Genomic DNA, 14,181 nt, shown 5'->3' with positions numbered 1-14,181 from the left:
AATAAAATATAAATTAAGGTTAAAAATGAAATAACTGTACAACACAAATTAGAATGAAGGGTAAATTTAACTGGGAAGAATAAGATAAAGATAAAATATATAAATTAAAGTTGAAAATAAAATAACTGTACAACAAAATACACAATATAGAACTATATAAGAATGTATGAAGAAATCTAAATATATACACAATAACAGCAGCTGTACAAGTATTAACCGTAAATATAAGTATAAACCGTCCATAAATCTTGTAGCAGGAAGCCACAGAAGACAGATCAACCCCCTCAGTGTCACCTTGTAGCCTTTTCTGTTTAACTTGGGACAAAATGCTGTGTGCAGTATGTTTTATTTTCCCTCCTGTGTGTGTGTATCCAGTATAAATGGCTGTTAAAGCTTTTCCCTTGTGCTGTCTTTGAAGCTTAATCCACCCTCTGGCTCTGCTCAGGTTACTGTGCTTCTCTGGGTCCCGGGTTTCTGTGGGATATTTTCTGTTTCTCTTATTAAAATCCTACTTGATGTGTTTATGTATCTTCTCTCTCCGTCTCTTTCTCTTTAATACGGCCCCCTCCTTCTCTTTCGCTGCACATTCCCATGTTAGTTTTAGGTCTTTTCTCTCTTCAAATTTCCTCTCTTTTCACCATTTGTTTGCCAGTATTTCTTACGAATGGTTCTTTCATGTCAGCTGCTGCTCTTTGTTTTACTGTTGGTACATCTTTTCTCCGTCTCTGTCTGTCCCCTGTTGCCATTATACCGGCTCTGGTGTGTCCAAGTCGTTTTATTATCTCCCTCTTGCATTCTATGGCCTCCTATCTCCCTTGCAGAGTGTTACTCACGAAAGCTCAGCTCCCTCATGGTGTTTGTTCATAATGATACTTCAGTGCCTCAGGTGGCTGGTATGTCACAACACTGACAGTCTGTGGAAGTCATTATCCAGCTGCATTGCTGCAATGTAGAGGACTGAATTGTGTTAGTAGACCCTTACTGGGCTTTATCTCATTTTGCTGAGGCAATGGTTAAATGACTGTAAGTGATTTCCTTGCAGTGTTTTTTTAGATTGTACGTTCGTTCTGTCATGTTTGTTGGTCTGCCGTGCCATGACTTTTTTTTTTCTCTTTTTCTTTTCCTGAGCTTCTTCTGGGCACCATTAAAGTACATCCATTTGTCACTTCCTCATGTATAATTCAGATCTAGTTGCAACGTTCTAGATCTCTTTCCAAGACTTTCTGTTTACCAGATTGAGGGTTAGCATTGGTGTGTGTGTGTGTGTGTGTGTGTGTGTGTGTGTGTGTGTGTGTGTGTGTGTGTGTGTCCCATCTTCCCTTTAGCGCTTTCTCCAGCCTGTTTTTCTGTGAGCTTCGTCTGTACAGAATTGATTTTCTTCTGTTATTTTTTTTTTATTGCCCTCTGAAAATGTCAGTTATTCCCGGATGAAAGAAGGGCAATCATTTCTACGGTTTCTGAGAGACAACCTTAGCTTCGCCTAGCCTAGCTTATCTTGCTCATCATGTTGTTGTTTACTTTAAGGGACTTGAAGACGACCAGTTAGGACAGCAATGTAGCGTTAGCCTGAGGGAGGACGCTTAGTGGTTTATAATAGGTTTAGTCTGCTGTAATGTTGATTGTGACTGTTTGATTGATGATGTCAGATTGATGATGATAATGAGGAGACGGAACCAGATGCTAATTATTGTGTTCATCAATGACATGAGAGAGACAAAGAGCCTGTTGGTTGGGATGTGTGTGTGTGTGTGTGTTTTCTGAACATTGTTAGGCAGGTACAGTCAAACAGCAGTAAGCGTTGGTCTTAAAATGCTGTCTCTCCTTCTACCTTCATAGAGGTAGCAAACATACATGTGGCAGATGCTTCACAAAGAACCTGCTTTCTTCCCCTCTCTTCTCTTTTCTCCATCTGTCCCTCCTTTCCCAGTGTCTCTTCAGGACATCACCATGAGGAAGGCCTTCAGGAGTTCTACTGTTCAGGACCAGCAGCTGTTTGATCGCACGTCTCTGCCTGTCCCACTGCAGGAGACGTACCACACCTGCGAGCAGCCCCCACCGCTCAACATCCTCACACCCTACAGGTCTGAATCCAGCCAGTTTCACTGACTCTGTGATCCTTTTTGCAAACCATTGTAACTGGTTCTATTGTATTGGGGTTTTTACTTCTCAACCATGAAAGACTGATGGGGTAATGGGGTGTTGTCATCATCCCACCAAGTGGGCAAGCGGGTAGTGCATGGCTATTCAACTACGAAGTTAGTTGGGCCAGATTTTCAAACCGAGGAATTTATCTGGGCCAGGTTTTTTTTTTTTTTTTTTTTTTGAAGCCAGTAAGCAGCAGATCATGATCAATTTCAAACCCACACAACTGTACTGGAAAAACAAGTAATTTTTTTTTATTCCTTTTCCGCTGTAAATCTGGTGACCTCTCACAAATGCACACCAAAAGGTCCATTTAAAAAAAAGGGAGCTATAACTAAACTATTTTTGCACATTTGAAATAATAATAATAATAACAAAAAAACATTTTGATAATTCCCTTTCAAATTAAAATAAATATTTCGCTGACCACTCACTTTTCCTGCCATGGATGGAGCCCCATCCGTCACAAGTATACAGACACGCTTCATATCCAGACCATTTTCCTCAAAAAGAGCTTAAATCTTCTCAAACATTATTTCGCCAGCTGTGTGTCCCTCTAACGGTAGTAAGCCGAGCAATTTCCCATCCAAAAGACGGACATATACGCACAACTGTGCATTATCAGTTTTCTTCAGGTCATTTAACAGCATTTCAAACTCGTCTGACGCCAGAACTTCAACTCTAAGAATATTTGAACTGTCCTACAGGGGTACGTTTTTAATAGCAGATGTCACACTTACTTTAATTTTTTCATCACTTTTCACCGCATCCACCACGGCCAGCATGCAGTATTTCATTGTTTCAGAATCTGTGAAAGGCCTTTTCTTCTTCGCCAAGAAGCAAACACGAAGGGAAGATGCTGCAGCTCTCTCTTGGGCTGTACAGGACCCTCACCATGGTAGTACAACTCCGGTTGTAAGATTATTAAACTCGGTAAAAGTATTTGTCAGTCCAGGCAGGGTTAAACCGACAGTTTTCATTGTCAATTTTGCGCTTTTGGAGTGAGAAAGACATGCTGTTGTCGCATCATATATTACGATGATTGTTTAATATGTTTACATCACGGTGCATTGTGGGTTAAATATTGCTAGGCTACTGGGAGTGTTGCATTCACAGTCTACACTATGCTGTGGGAATTTTAAATTTTTTTTTTTTAATTAATTAATTAATTAATTTTTTGCGTTTTCTCTGTGTTTCTGCCACTCGCAGGTTGCTTCTGGGCCGCCATTTGAATAGGCTTGGGGTAGTGTGTGACACAACTTTGTGAACACGATAACTCAAGATTTTTAAATGAATACCATAGGTGCATTTCCTAAAAATCTCACACAAATATGAATATCAGTGATGTTGACCTCGAGTTTTCTGAAAATCTTATGAAAACATGTCACCTAAGATTTTCAAATTGATATCACAGGTGCATTTACTAGGAGTCTAAAGGGCGGGACTGGCAACCACCAGTATTTTTTATTTGTATTTTTTACAATTATAATACATGTTTAATTTAGCATTCTGGAAATGGTTTGCAAAAGAAGGGGTTGTTCCTACAATTGCATGTTTCCCGTTAATAGAAGTTTACCCTGTGTTTTCTGTCTCTGGAGAGCGGAAAATATTAATGCGCTCGTATTTTATTGATGGGCACCAGAAGAGGCTGATTGCACCCCACTGTGTCAGCAAAATGTACCCAAACGGTCCTCAATTACAGCTTTCATTCGGCCCATTCACTCGTATTACGGTTGTGCCTACCATTATAAAAGCTTTCATTAAACAAGACACTGATGCTCACAGTAAGCCATCACACAGAGCGATTAGAAAATGCACCCCGACTAAGATATCTGTAAACTCAAGTGGGTGGCAGTTTTACTTAAATTTAGAATGGATAAATAGTTAAACATTATTTTGTGTGGTTTGTGTCTGGACAGTTTTTTTGGGTTGGCTTTAAAGTGTAACTCAAGAAGACACTGTTTTTTTTAAAAAAAAATTTATTATTACTGGCAGGCTTGTCAGTCCTTGACACCAGGCATCTCTCCTGGCTCTTGTGGACAAGTAGGGGGCGAAGAGAGCAAGAAGAGCGAGGCATTTAAAGATGAATAATCCATAAAAAGTTCTGCTGGGCAGCACTTTCTCTCTTCTATTTTATGACCTTCTCACTTTGTTCCTTTTTTTTTTTTCCATCCTCACTCTTCACTCACCTTTTCCCCTCCTTTTCTATCTAATGCTTTCCCCCTGACAGGGCCACTTGCAAAAAAGGTTAAAAGCCAAACATAATCTCTTTGTTGGTGGATGTGCTTATAGAGATGCGTGCACTGTAAGAGAGAGGTAGGCTGAGGTGTACAAACCTCGTCACTGCTGTGCTTTTAACCCATGGGCCTTGACGTGGCCTAGACCGGGGGAGAGCCGGGTACAGGTTTCTGCTTCGCTTAAGTACTTTGCTGTCACGCTAGCAGAAAACGAATTCTCATTTATTCTCATTTATTATTTTAAGAGGTTAACAGCTAATGTTTGAAAAAATAATTTCAACTTTCCAGTAAGTGATAGGGTAGCTTTGGGCACATAGTCCAATAGTGTGTTCGATGTAACTGCCGTTATATGGAGAACAGTTTCTCTACTAGATGTTCCTTTGACCTAAAGACTGGCATCTACAGTCATTGGAGTCATCTGGAGCTGCTTTTATTTATTTATTTATTTATTTATTTATCTTTTGTTCATCAGCACTGGCTTAATGATTAGGATTGTCATGGGTGGTGATTTCATTCTTCTGTTTAATTAATTAGAATCTGGCCATATTTTGGGATCTTTTGAATTTGCTTTGCTGTTAGATTTCTCCCTCCTCCTCTTGTCCTTCCTCCCCCACCCCCTTTTTTTCCCCTGTATTTATACTCTCTCTACTAAGAGGCTCCCTAGGATATTTCCTTATGCCGTTACTTCTCAGATCCACCCTGAAAAGAGCTTCTCTTTCTCATACACAACATAAACATGCACCTCAACTACACAAAAAAATAGCAGGCATAATAATTTACTTTAACTCTTAAAGAGGACCTGCAGTGCACACCGCAGAAGCTTTTCTTCCCTTTATTGTGTTGCATATCATTAAACTTTCCACTCTTGCCTTCTGAAGCCTCGCTTTTTCATGAACATGAAATAATTGACTCCCTAGGCGTGGGCAACAGCAGGTGAATGCAAGTGCTCACAGGTTCACGTTAGGACTACCGAACGGTCTGGACACACAGCCTCAGCCGACGCAGTTCCTGCTCCTGGTTTGGCCGAGGTTTAAAAGGTTAAAAATAAGAGTTCTCTTTTCAGCATTCACTCGGTATCTCATCATGGGGATACTCTCTCTTGAGTAGCCTTCAGAAGCTCATATTTCTTCTCTGGGTCTGTATCAATATCCGGACACATACTTTCACACGTGGAGGTTTTAACTCATCCGAATGAAGGACAAGCTAATTCTACAGCCAGGCATCTGTCATTTGTCTGTCTATCCTTCTATAATTCACAAGGAACTTGGACACAGAGATTACCCAAATGGGACTTCATCCAAACTGTGCTCGAGGCCAGAGTCACATTTGCTGTCTTACGGGCAGTGACTTGTAAACTGAGCCAGATGAGCTGCTACGCAATTCTAATTCACCCTCATGTCACTTTTCGGCTTGGCTCTATATGTGGATACCTTACTCTATTAGTGTGATGATACAGGTTTGTGTTAGACACACATTTTCAAAAAATATAGCTATGCACATGAACAGGTGATAGGTGATAATACGTAAATACAGCTTTGCCTTTGCTAGCGAGGAGAGAATGAAGAACAACATGATAAACGAAACCATAGTAGTAGTAGTATTTAGAGTCATTGGTGACTACATGCCAGAAAGATTCCATGTTTACTAGCAATCTACAAAAAAGGGCAGATGACAATAATCATTTATTTTAAAAACATTTTGGACGGATGAGTTAAACACCAGTGAAATATTTTTTTGAATTTATTTGGACAAAGACCTCAGCAGAGCAAATTAGTCGTACCCCATACTGATATCAAATGGCATTTCCAGGCGGCATGTTGGGGGCACCTGTGTATGATTACTTCCTTGTCAAGAGGAAATGATATTATGTGATAACTATCTGCATCTGTCAGATGTCCCTTTATGTTTCCCTCCTTATACTCGCAGCACTGATCTCGTCCAGTCACCACGAGCCACCGTGCCCTTCTGTAATGCTACTGAGGAATTCAGAAAGAGAATGAGAGTTGAATTGGGAATGAATGATAACACACACCATTAGTTATTATTCATGACAAGTGCTTGTTTTCACAGGGAACAGAGACAAAGACGAGCAGGGGCACAAGCAAATAAACATTACCCTCCTTTTTCATCCTCTGCTCTTGAGTTTCAGTGATGTTCAACTTCTGCAGCTCCCGCATTTTTGGAAACTCTTCATAAAAAAATAAATAAAAAAATAAAAAAATAATTCAGAATAATGACTTTTTGTTGCAGTTTGTCTTGTGCCTCCTCTCACTCTTGCCAGCCTACACTGTGAAGCACTGAAACAATTATTCAGGAGATATAAAAATAAAACCTGCAAGTATTTTGATATTTGGGTCACAGTTTTCAGGAATGGATGGCAAAATATTTTTTGGTTTTTAGCTCCTTAAACATTAGAATATTCTGCTTTAATTGGTCTTGTGTTGTCTTAGTAAAATTACGGGGAGGAAAACATTAAAAGCTGTCACTGTGTTTAATAGATCAAATGTTTAATCCAGTTATTAGCGAGCAGATTCGCTGAAAATGAAAATAAGTTTTAGGAGCAGTAAATGCTTAAAGAAAAGAAAGTGATGTTTCTTTTTTAAAAAATGAAAGGTTACATACCCCAACAGGGATTCAGAGGAAAATAAATGAGCTTTAATTTGAAATTTGCTAATCACGAATCTCAGATTCCTTGGTTTCTTTTGCTCGTCTACAGAGACGATGGAAAGGAGGGTCTAAAGTTCTACACCAATCCATCCTATTTCTTTGACCTGTGGAGAGAAAAGATGCTTCAGGACACAGAGGACAAGAGGAAGGAGAGGCGGAAACAGAAGGTAAGTCTAGAAGAATTAAAAAGCACAGGTTCGGCTGCGTTTTTGCTTTTTCACACAGCAGCTTACGAGTGCACTGCCGTAGACGGAGGCGTTTATGACGGGCAGCAGCACACGGAGGTTAGCGAGTAGAAGAGCGAAGAGGCTTCACAGATACAGATTGATCTGTCCTGCTTGAAAAAACTGGCAGGGTGATTCACTAATAGATTCAGAGGTCTGGCTTTATACCACACATCCAAATGAGTTAATTAGTCACCACTCATAGATTATAAACTCTTCCCTCTGTCAACCCTCTTAGTTATTGCTTGTGTGATCATTACATCTAATTAATGGGAGCATCTGGTCTTCAGTTGCCCCTGCGCTGTGCGTCACGTCTCTTCTTCACAAATAAACAGTCACTCGTAGCCTCATGAGGAATATCTATAAGCATTTGCATTCTGAGGTTGTTTTTATTTTTCAATATATTTACACAGACAAATTAAATTATGCGGCTTTGGCTCTTCCTCGCCAAGTGCTGAGTTATGACCCCCCCCAACTCAAACCGAGGGGTTTCCCACCCTCAGCATCAGGAGCTCTAATCAGCACCAGCTTGCATTTTCCTGCGTGGGAAGCGGTGCATGCTCCCCATTTTGCCCCCTCGCAGTCAATCAAAGCTCATTACAATCACGTCACTGAGGAGTAAAGAGATTTTCTGTTGAGGGTTTATGTGAACACTGAGGATATAATTTGCTGGTTAGAGGACAAGTTTTGCTGAGAATTAGTTGGAGGATTGAGAGAATAAGAGTAACTGTAGTGATATTTGTGGTTGTTTACTAGTCTGTGTGCACTTTTTTTTTTTTAAGCAGTAAATGAAACAGAAAGCTACAACATGCAACATTAGGTAAAGCTTATTTGCTCCAGAGGGTTAGGCTGATATGACCGCTTGCAGCCAGAGCTCATTCCAATGATTTCCTTCTAATTAAAGCTCCGGGTGGGCTCAGCTTGTAAAGCCATGTTCATTTCCCTCTCACCACAATGGCACTTAGACAGACCCCATGGAAAGGCCTTAAAGATATTCACAGGGAGAACCGGATATATGGAGGAATAGAGCTATTACACAAACATATATGGTGGTTTGTGTAATCATCATAGTGGATACATGGTCACATGGAGAAACAGGACAAAGATGGCTCAAAGAAGGTGCACGTGCATACATGCGCGCTGGAAGCATGCAGAATCACTCATTGAAAAGATTAAGGATAGAAAAAGCACTCGCATATACACACATAAATTCCGGGTTTAGATCTTTGATAACTTTACACTTCATCAATTTGCTGATTGAGTGGTTCTGCCACATCATCTTAATGGCCCTCTCAGTCATGGGGTTCAGTGTGCGTGTGTGTGTGTGTGTGTGTGTGCTTATGCATTTGTAGCTGTAATTATGTTTACCATTGATACTTCATCTTATAATTTCAGATGAAAATTCAGAAGTTTGCAGACGCTTTGCTCCTCCAAATTGAATTATTTTTTTCTGACAACATTAACATTAGCTGGGAAGCTTCAAGTTCATTTTTTATCACGGAGCAGGTTTTGTTCAAGATAACAGATCAACATGTACAAAGTGACCATAATTTGGGGCTGTGTGGATAATAAGAGGGTCTGTGGAGCTACAGACTGTGTAAATTGTTTTGCTTTCTATCATAAGCATCAGTTATTAGATAGAAACTTTATTAAGTGCTTCTTTTTTTTTTTCTTCTTCCTTACAAGCTGCAAGCAACTGAAATATACAACAATTAAATAACTTTTATCTATAGCTACCTAATCCTAAATCAAAAGGCACTAAACCTTAATAGGTCTCTCATTGGCCTTATAAAATATTTGTAAGACTACTTAATAGTTAAAATAATTTTCTTTACATCATTTAACACTGTAACTTAAGCCTAAAACTATTTTACACGCCAGAAGAATCCATCTAAATAACACATTTATTTAATGGATGCACAGTTTTAATTAAAGTCAGATATATTCTTAATGATGATGCAGAGATACTAAGACATTACGCTTATGCTTCTGGGCTCTGGCTGCAGCAGCTGTGTTGTTTATCTTGAATTATATTTTTAAATTCGTCTTATTTATTTAGTTTAGTTTTTTGTTTGATGGCTTTTCTTGTCACATATGTACTGCTCTAGACCTTAATGGTGATCTGGTGTGAACGCCATAGTTTTTAGTAAATGAAACTGGAGTAGCAGATGAAGTTGTACCGTGAAGAAAAAAACTCTTAAACCTTAAACTTTTTTCTTTCTTTCTTTTTTTTTAAACTGAACCTGCAAAAGTTCTAATTACATTTTTCATTTGACATTAATTTTAAATAACATATTATAATAACATAAAAACAGTATATCTAGGCTGCAGTCACACTAGTGAAGGTGGTGGTTGGAGACTAGGACAGCCAAAATTACTGCCACCAGCCTTTTGTCACTGTGTGGATGCACAATCTTGAGTCAGATTGCGACTGATTGCAGTGAAGGCAGGTTGCTAGTGTGAAGCAACCTGCCTTCACTGCAATTAGTCTCAAATTTGAAAAGAATTAAATGCAGTCCCCAGGCAGGTTGCTTATTTTTGCTCTGAGAATTAATCCACACAAAAAGTCAATAAATAATCATTTAGAAATATAGTTTTTGTTGCCATCACAGATATTTAAACATAGAAGCTTTCTGATGCATATACTGTATAGTGGGTATTTTGAATTATTGTACTTTTCAAACAGAGACTCAGCTTAGCTGATTCGGTCACGTCTGCATTCTTTCTTAAACTACAAAAAATGAAAAAAATTACATATATTATTTCAGCTCACGATGTTGAAGGCTGGGAGTGAATAACTCCTTGAACAAAGTAACAACAAGGACATCCATCATAGATCAGTGGCCAGAATAATGAAACCGATATCAATGTTAAACACGCGCCTTAAGCAATACCTCTTTTTCTTTTCTTTTTTTCAAATTACATTTCTGATATTTATTAAAGTAAATGGTCAGTTTCTTGAGCAACCTTGATGTCTCCTGTTTTTAAAATGTCAGTGCTAGAATGAACTCAATTTGTAAGGGTTGTTATTAAGAATAATCAAAGAAGGAATCAAGACAAAGTTAAATAAGTCTGGAGTTTACTTGAAAGGTCACATTCACGGCCGTGGAAAATGTGGTAAGCATATGAAAGCTGAAGGAATGATTAAAGTAAGAACGAGGAAAACTGCCTGAAAGCTAAAAACTGAGGGTTTGGATAGTTTTTTTTCCTACTTTATTAATGATGTTTTCATTTATTAACTACATTTTGTATTAAATCTGTTATCTTTAACTAATATTATAAATTAGTTTCATGATCTCAAACATGTAAGTGTTTCCCAGCACTGTATTTAATCTTCTTCATCCCCAAACTATTTTCTTACATGGTCACATCACTAATCATTAGACTGAAGCCACATTTAACAAATTGTGGTATTCACAGGCCCAGCCAGCTAGAAGCCAGTGATAAATGACAAGCAGCATATGGCAGAGAGAGGGGGGAAGAAACCTGCAGTTTCCTAATCTCATTAGCCTCTGTGTTAGCCTCAGTGGATTAGCAGTAGACTATGTGCTGAGCTAGTCAGAGGAAACGGAGGGTGAAAGTCTCAGCGAATGAGAAGAACATGAACAGAGAGAAAGACGGAAAATCGTGTGTTTCTCTTTGAGATCAGTGTTTGGGTCCACTAGGCATTGAGATCTCCAACATCTGAATCCCCTTTATGAAGAATCCCCTTTGCTCTTCCTCTGCTATTCCTGTCTCATTAAAGCACTCGTGGCTGGAGCAGATATCTATTGATGTTTTCCCCCCAATTTTAAATACTTCCCTATAAGCAGGAATAAATTTTTTTCACATGGCTCCCAGTTCACCAGTGGGTGTTGGTTGTTTAATAGTGGGCAGTTCTAGCATTTGTTCCTGAGTGGGACTGGAATGGCTTTTTCTTTCTTTTTTTTAAACACATGATATAGAAAAGTCACTTTCATGTCTCCACTGACAATGTCGTCCTTTACTTTTTTGCTCACCAACTGATAATGCAGCTGCAGATCTGTGACTGTTTTCAGGTTCTCATGAAGCTTAAGTCATCCCGAGTAAATGTAATGACTCTGAAACGACATTGCAGTCACTGTTGCATATATGCTAGAGAGCCTTAACTATCAAGATGTTTTGCTTTAGGAGACTGGTATGAGAAACTGTTTATTTCTAATCGAATTTCTGTGATACTACGGCACATGTAGAGGAGACATCTGCACCTACAACGCAAGGCATAATTCTGCCACCTGCCTCATAACAGTACACCTCCTTCTGTTGCTCTTATGGCTTGTTGCAGGCTAGTGGAGCTGTGTTAGTTTAATAGCTCGTTACTGCAATAGCAACGATGGCTAATAAGCAAAAAAGAGACAAGCAGACAGTGCAGTATTCTTATCCCAATTTACTAGCTATATTTATATGAACTCAGCTTGTCTACAGTCAATTTACAGCTTTTTGATTCCATTTTAGCTTAAATTTTGAGCTAAGTGCTAATACTATGTAAAGCATAAAGCAAGTAATGTTTTAACAGTAAAGTTCAGTCAAGATCCTGCTTCAGGATCTAGCTTCCACTGTCCTTGTTCTTCTCTACCATTGCTTTTACATTATTTTCTGAATCTTTATCTAACTCTGTGCAGCTGGAAATGCCTTATCTTGTGTGTCCCAAGAGCCTTATAAGAGTCCTCTCTGAAACCCCTCCTCCCTCCCTTACTCCCTCAGAGGTAAGAGCTTCTCCCTTGTCCTCTCTCCACCTCCACCAGAGCATCTGCTCTGCTTTGCAGTGGCCTGCAGCCCTCTCTATCCTCCCACTTCTCCACTCCCCCCTCTGGTTTGCTTTGGGCAAGTGAGCTGCCCACCTCAAGCCCATCACTAACAACCCTCTAACACTTACCTGCATCCCAGTTCTGTTTAAGAAAAAAAAGAAAAAGGGGGGGGGGCAAGAGCCCTTGATGTGTACTGCCTTTTACCAACAATCTACAAAAAAGGGCAGATGACAAAACTCAAGTTTTAAACATAGCCTGTGGTTACATGTGCTTTAAATACATACGGCTGTGGCTTTAACACACACAAAGTATGCTGCTCAGTAAAACATCTTTTGTGTGTTTCTAGATAATATACTCTAATAATAATATACTCTAATATACTCTAATCTTCTAATAATACTTTATGTTTACGTCTTTAGTGCAGTCTAACGATGAGCAATGAACAATGACATTAAAAAAAAAGTGTACTGTTTGAGTTTAAATATGAATAATTTCAAGCCATACCTGTAGGCGTGTCAGTGCACACCTTTTGAAAATAAGGAATTTGGGATACAGCGCTGAGAACTCACTATACTAACTGCAAAACAACTCAGAGCAGTAACTTACCTGTGTGGTAGTTGGTAGTGCTTTTGACTTACCTCCACATGTCTTTTGATTTGTGGTTTGGTCAAACTAACACTAAAGGACATATGAAGCGGGACGTCTTCTGCTTGGATTGTTACAAAAGCACACTGCATATGTCAGAGTGCATTGTACAGGAAGACATTTGCTTTTGCTGCAGTAAAGGCATCAGTAACTTTTCATATTTCGTGCTATTTTTGAGCCTTCTTCACCTTGCTAGGACTTTATTTCAGTATTGACATGAGGCTTCATTAAGGATTTGCATCCGAATGGTTTATTTTACAAAGATCAGCAGCAGCAGCTATGTGTGCATATTGTGAGAGGTTAGCGTTATTGTCAGCAGTGGTTGAATGCCTCTGTGGGCATTCCTGTGATGGGGGTTGGGGAGGGTTTACATAGCCACGATTCTGCTGAGTCTGTCAGTTGAAACTATACGCACAAATGATCGCACAAATGATGCCTGTAGTGTGTATAACGGTCTGGACACAGGTGTGCACACAGGAATACAGTCTGTATATAAAATAAATCTATAACCACTGTGTTGCATATACACACTGTGCTTACACAGCGGCACTTCCTCTGCCAGTACCAGTCCATTCAGATGAAAGATGACGACCTAGCAGAGGCACACAGCCCATTGAAAATTAGCTACATGTATAACAGCTGTGACTCACACATGCACGCTTACAAACACACGCTCACAGGAAAAAAAATGTCTCATTTTCTCTCTTGTACGAACGCTATCTAATCTATTTTCCCCTCCATTAAAACAAAAACTTATTTTCACATTGATTGCTGCACTACAGCATTAAAGCCATCACTCTGACACTCTGTTTGATGGACGGTTTGTGTCACACTATACGTTTGACTGCCACCTGTCCTTCCTGCCAACCCTTCTTCTTATGTCATTAAAACAAAAAATTCACTCATTATAGTCCATAGACCCATAGATGGAATTTTATAGTACATTAGCTTTTTTTATTTCAAGTGTTATTTAATGTTATATTGCCACGAGGCTAAAACTGAAAACCTTTCAGGAAGCCGAGTTTAGGAAAAGTAAAACTCATAACTGATTCGATGATTGCAGCTGGATTTTAGAGGCCCAGCGCAGCTTAGACACGGTAAAAGGTCTTGACAATCTAATAAATAATAAAGTTTTAGTTAAGATATATTAATGTGTTTAAGCAGAGGAGGAGGCGGTTGTGTGTCTGACTGTGTGTGTTTAAGCGGAGATGCTTTTCTTCAGTCGATGCCTCATCAGGGATAATAGGCCACGATGATTCAGAACCGAATTGATGTGCGTTACAGTTGGAATTTATTCTCTCAGCGAACAAAATCAGCATCATTTAACCAAACCAGAGAAGATGCTGTCCACAACCTGTCACCTCTCAGCCAACATGCTTCATCTGAGCGCACGCACACACACACACACACACACACACACACACACACACACACACACACACACACACACTTGTTTGGTACGTCTACAGCTAGATATAATATTGGTATTGTTTGATACCC

At 39.3% G+C, this 14,181-nt stretch overlaps 1 protein-coding gene across 5 annotated transcripts in view; it reads left to right on the top strand.

Moving 5' to 3' along the window:
* wasf1 (WASP family member 1) overlaps window positions 1-14,181 on the top strand; it is a 68,557-nt gene that overhangs the window by 44,978 nt on the left and 9,398 nt on the right. For 3 of the 5 annotated variants that reach the window (XM_005734448.1, XM_005734450.1, XM_005734449.1), the window contains exons 4-6: window positions 1,928-2,081; window positions 7,096-7,213; window positions 11,911-11,994. In XM_005734448.1, the coding sequence (XP_005734505.1) occupies window positions 1,928-2,081; window positions 7,096-7,213; window positions 11,911-11,994 (356 nt within the window). The remainder of the gene's footprint in view (window positions 1-1,927; window positions 2,082-7,095; window positions 7,214-11,910; window positions 11,995-14,181) is intronic. The other 2 variants (XM_005734452.1, XM_005734451.1) reach the window with 1 other exon arrangement.

The sequence above is a fragment of the Pundamilia nyererei genome, unplaced genomic scaffold (assembly GCF_000239375.1).
Source record: "Pundamilia nyererei isolate P.nyererei 1_Seehausen unplaced genomic scaffold, PunNye1.0 scaffold00058, whole genome shotgun sequence".
Lineage (NCBI taxonomy): Eukaryota > Metazoa > Chordata > Actinopteri > Cichliformes > Cichlidae > Pundamilia > Pundamilia nyererei.
The sequence above is the reverse complement of the archived record's forward strand: the minus strand, read 5'-3'. Positions and strand labels throughout refer to the sequence as shown.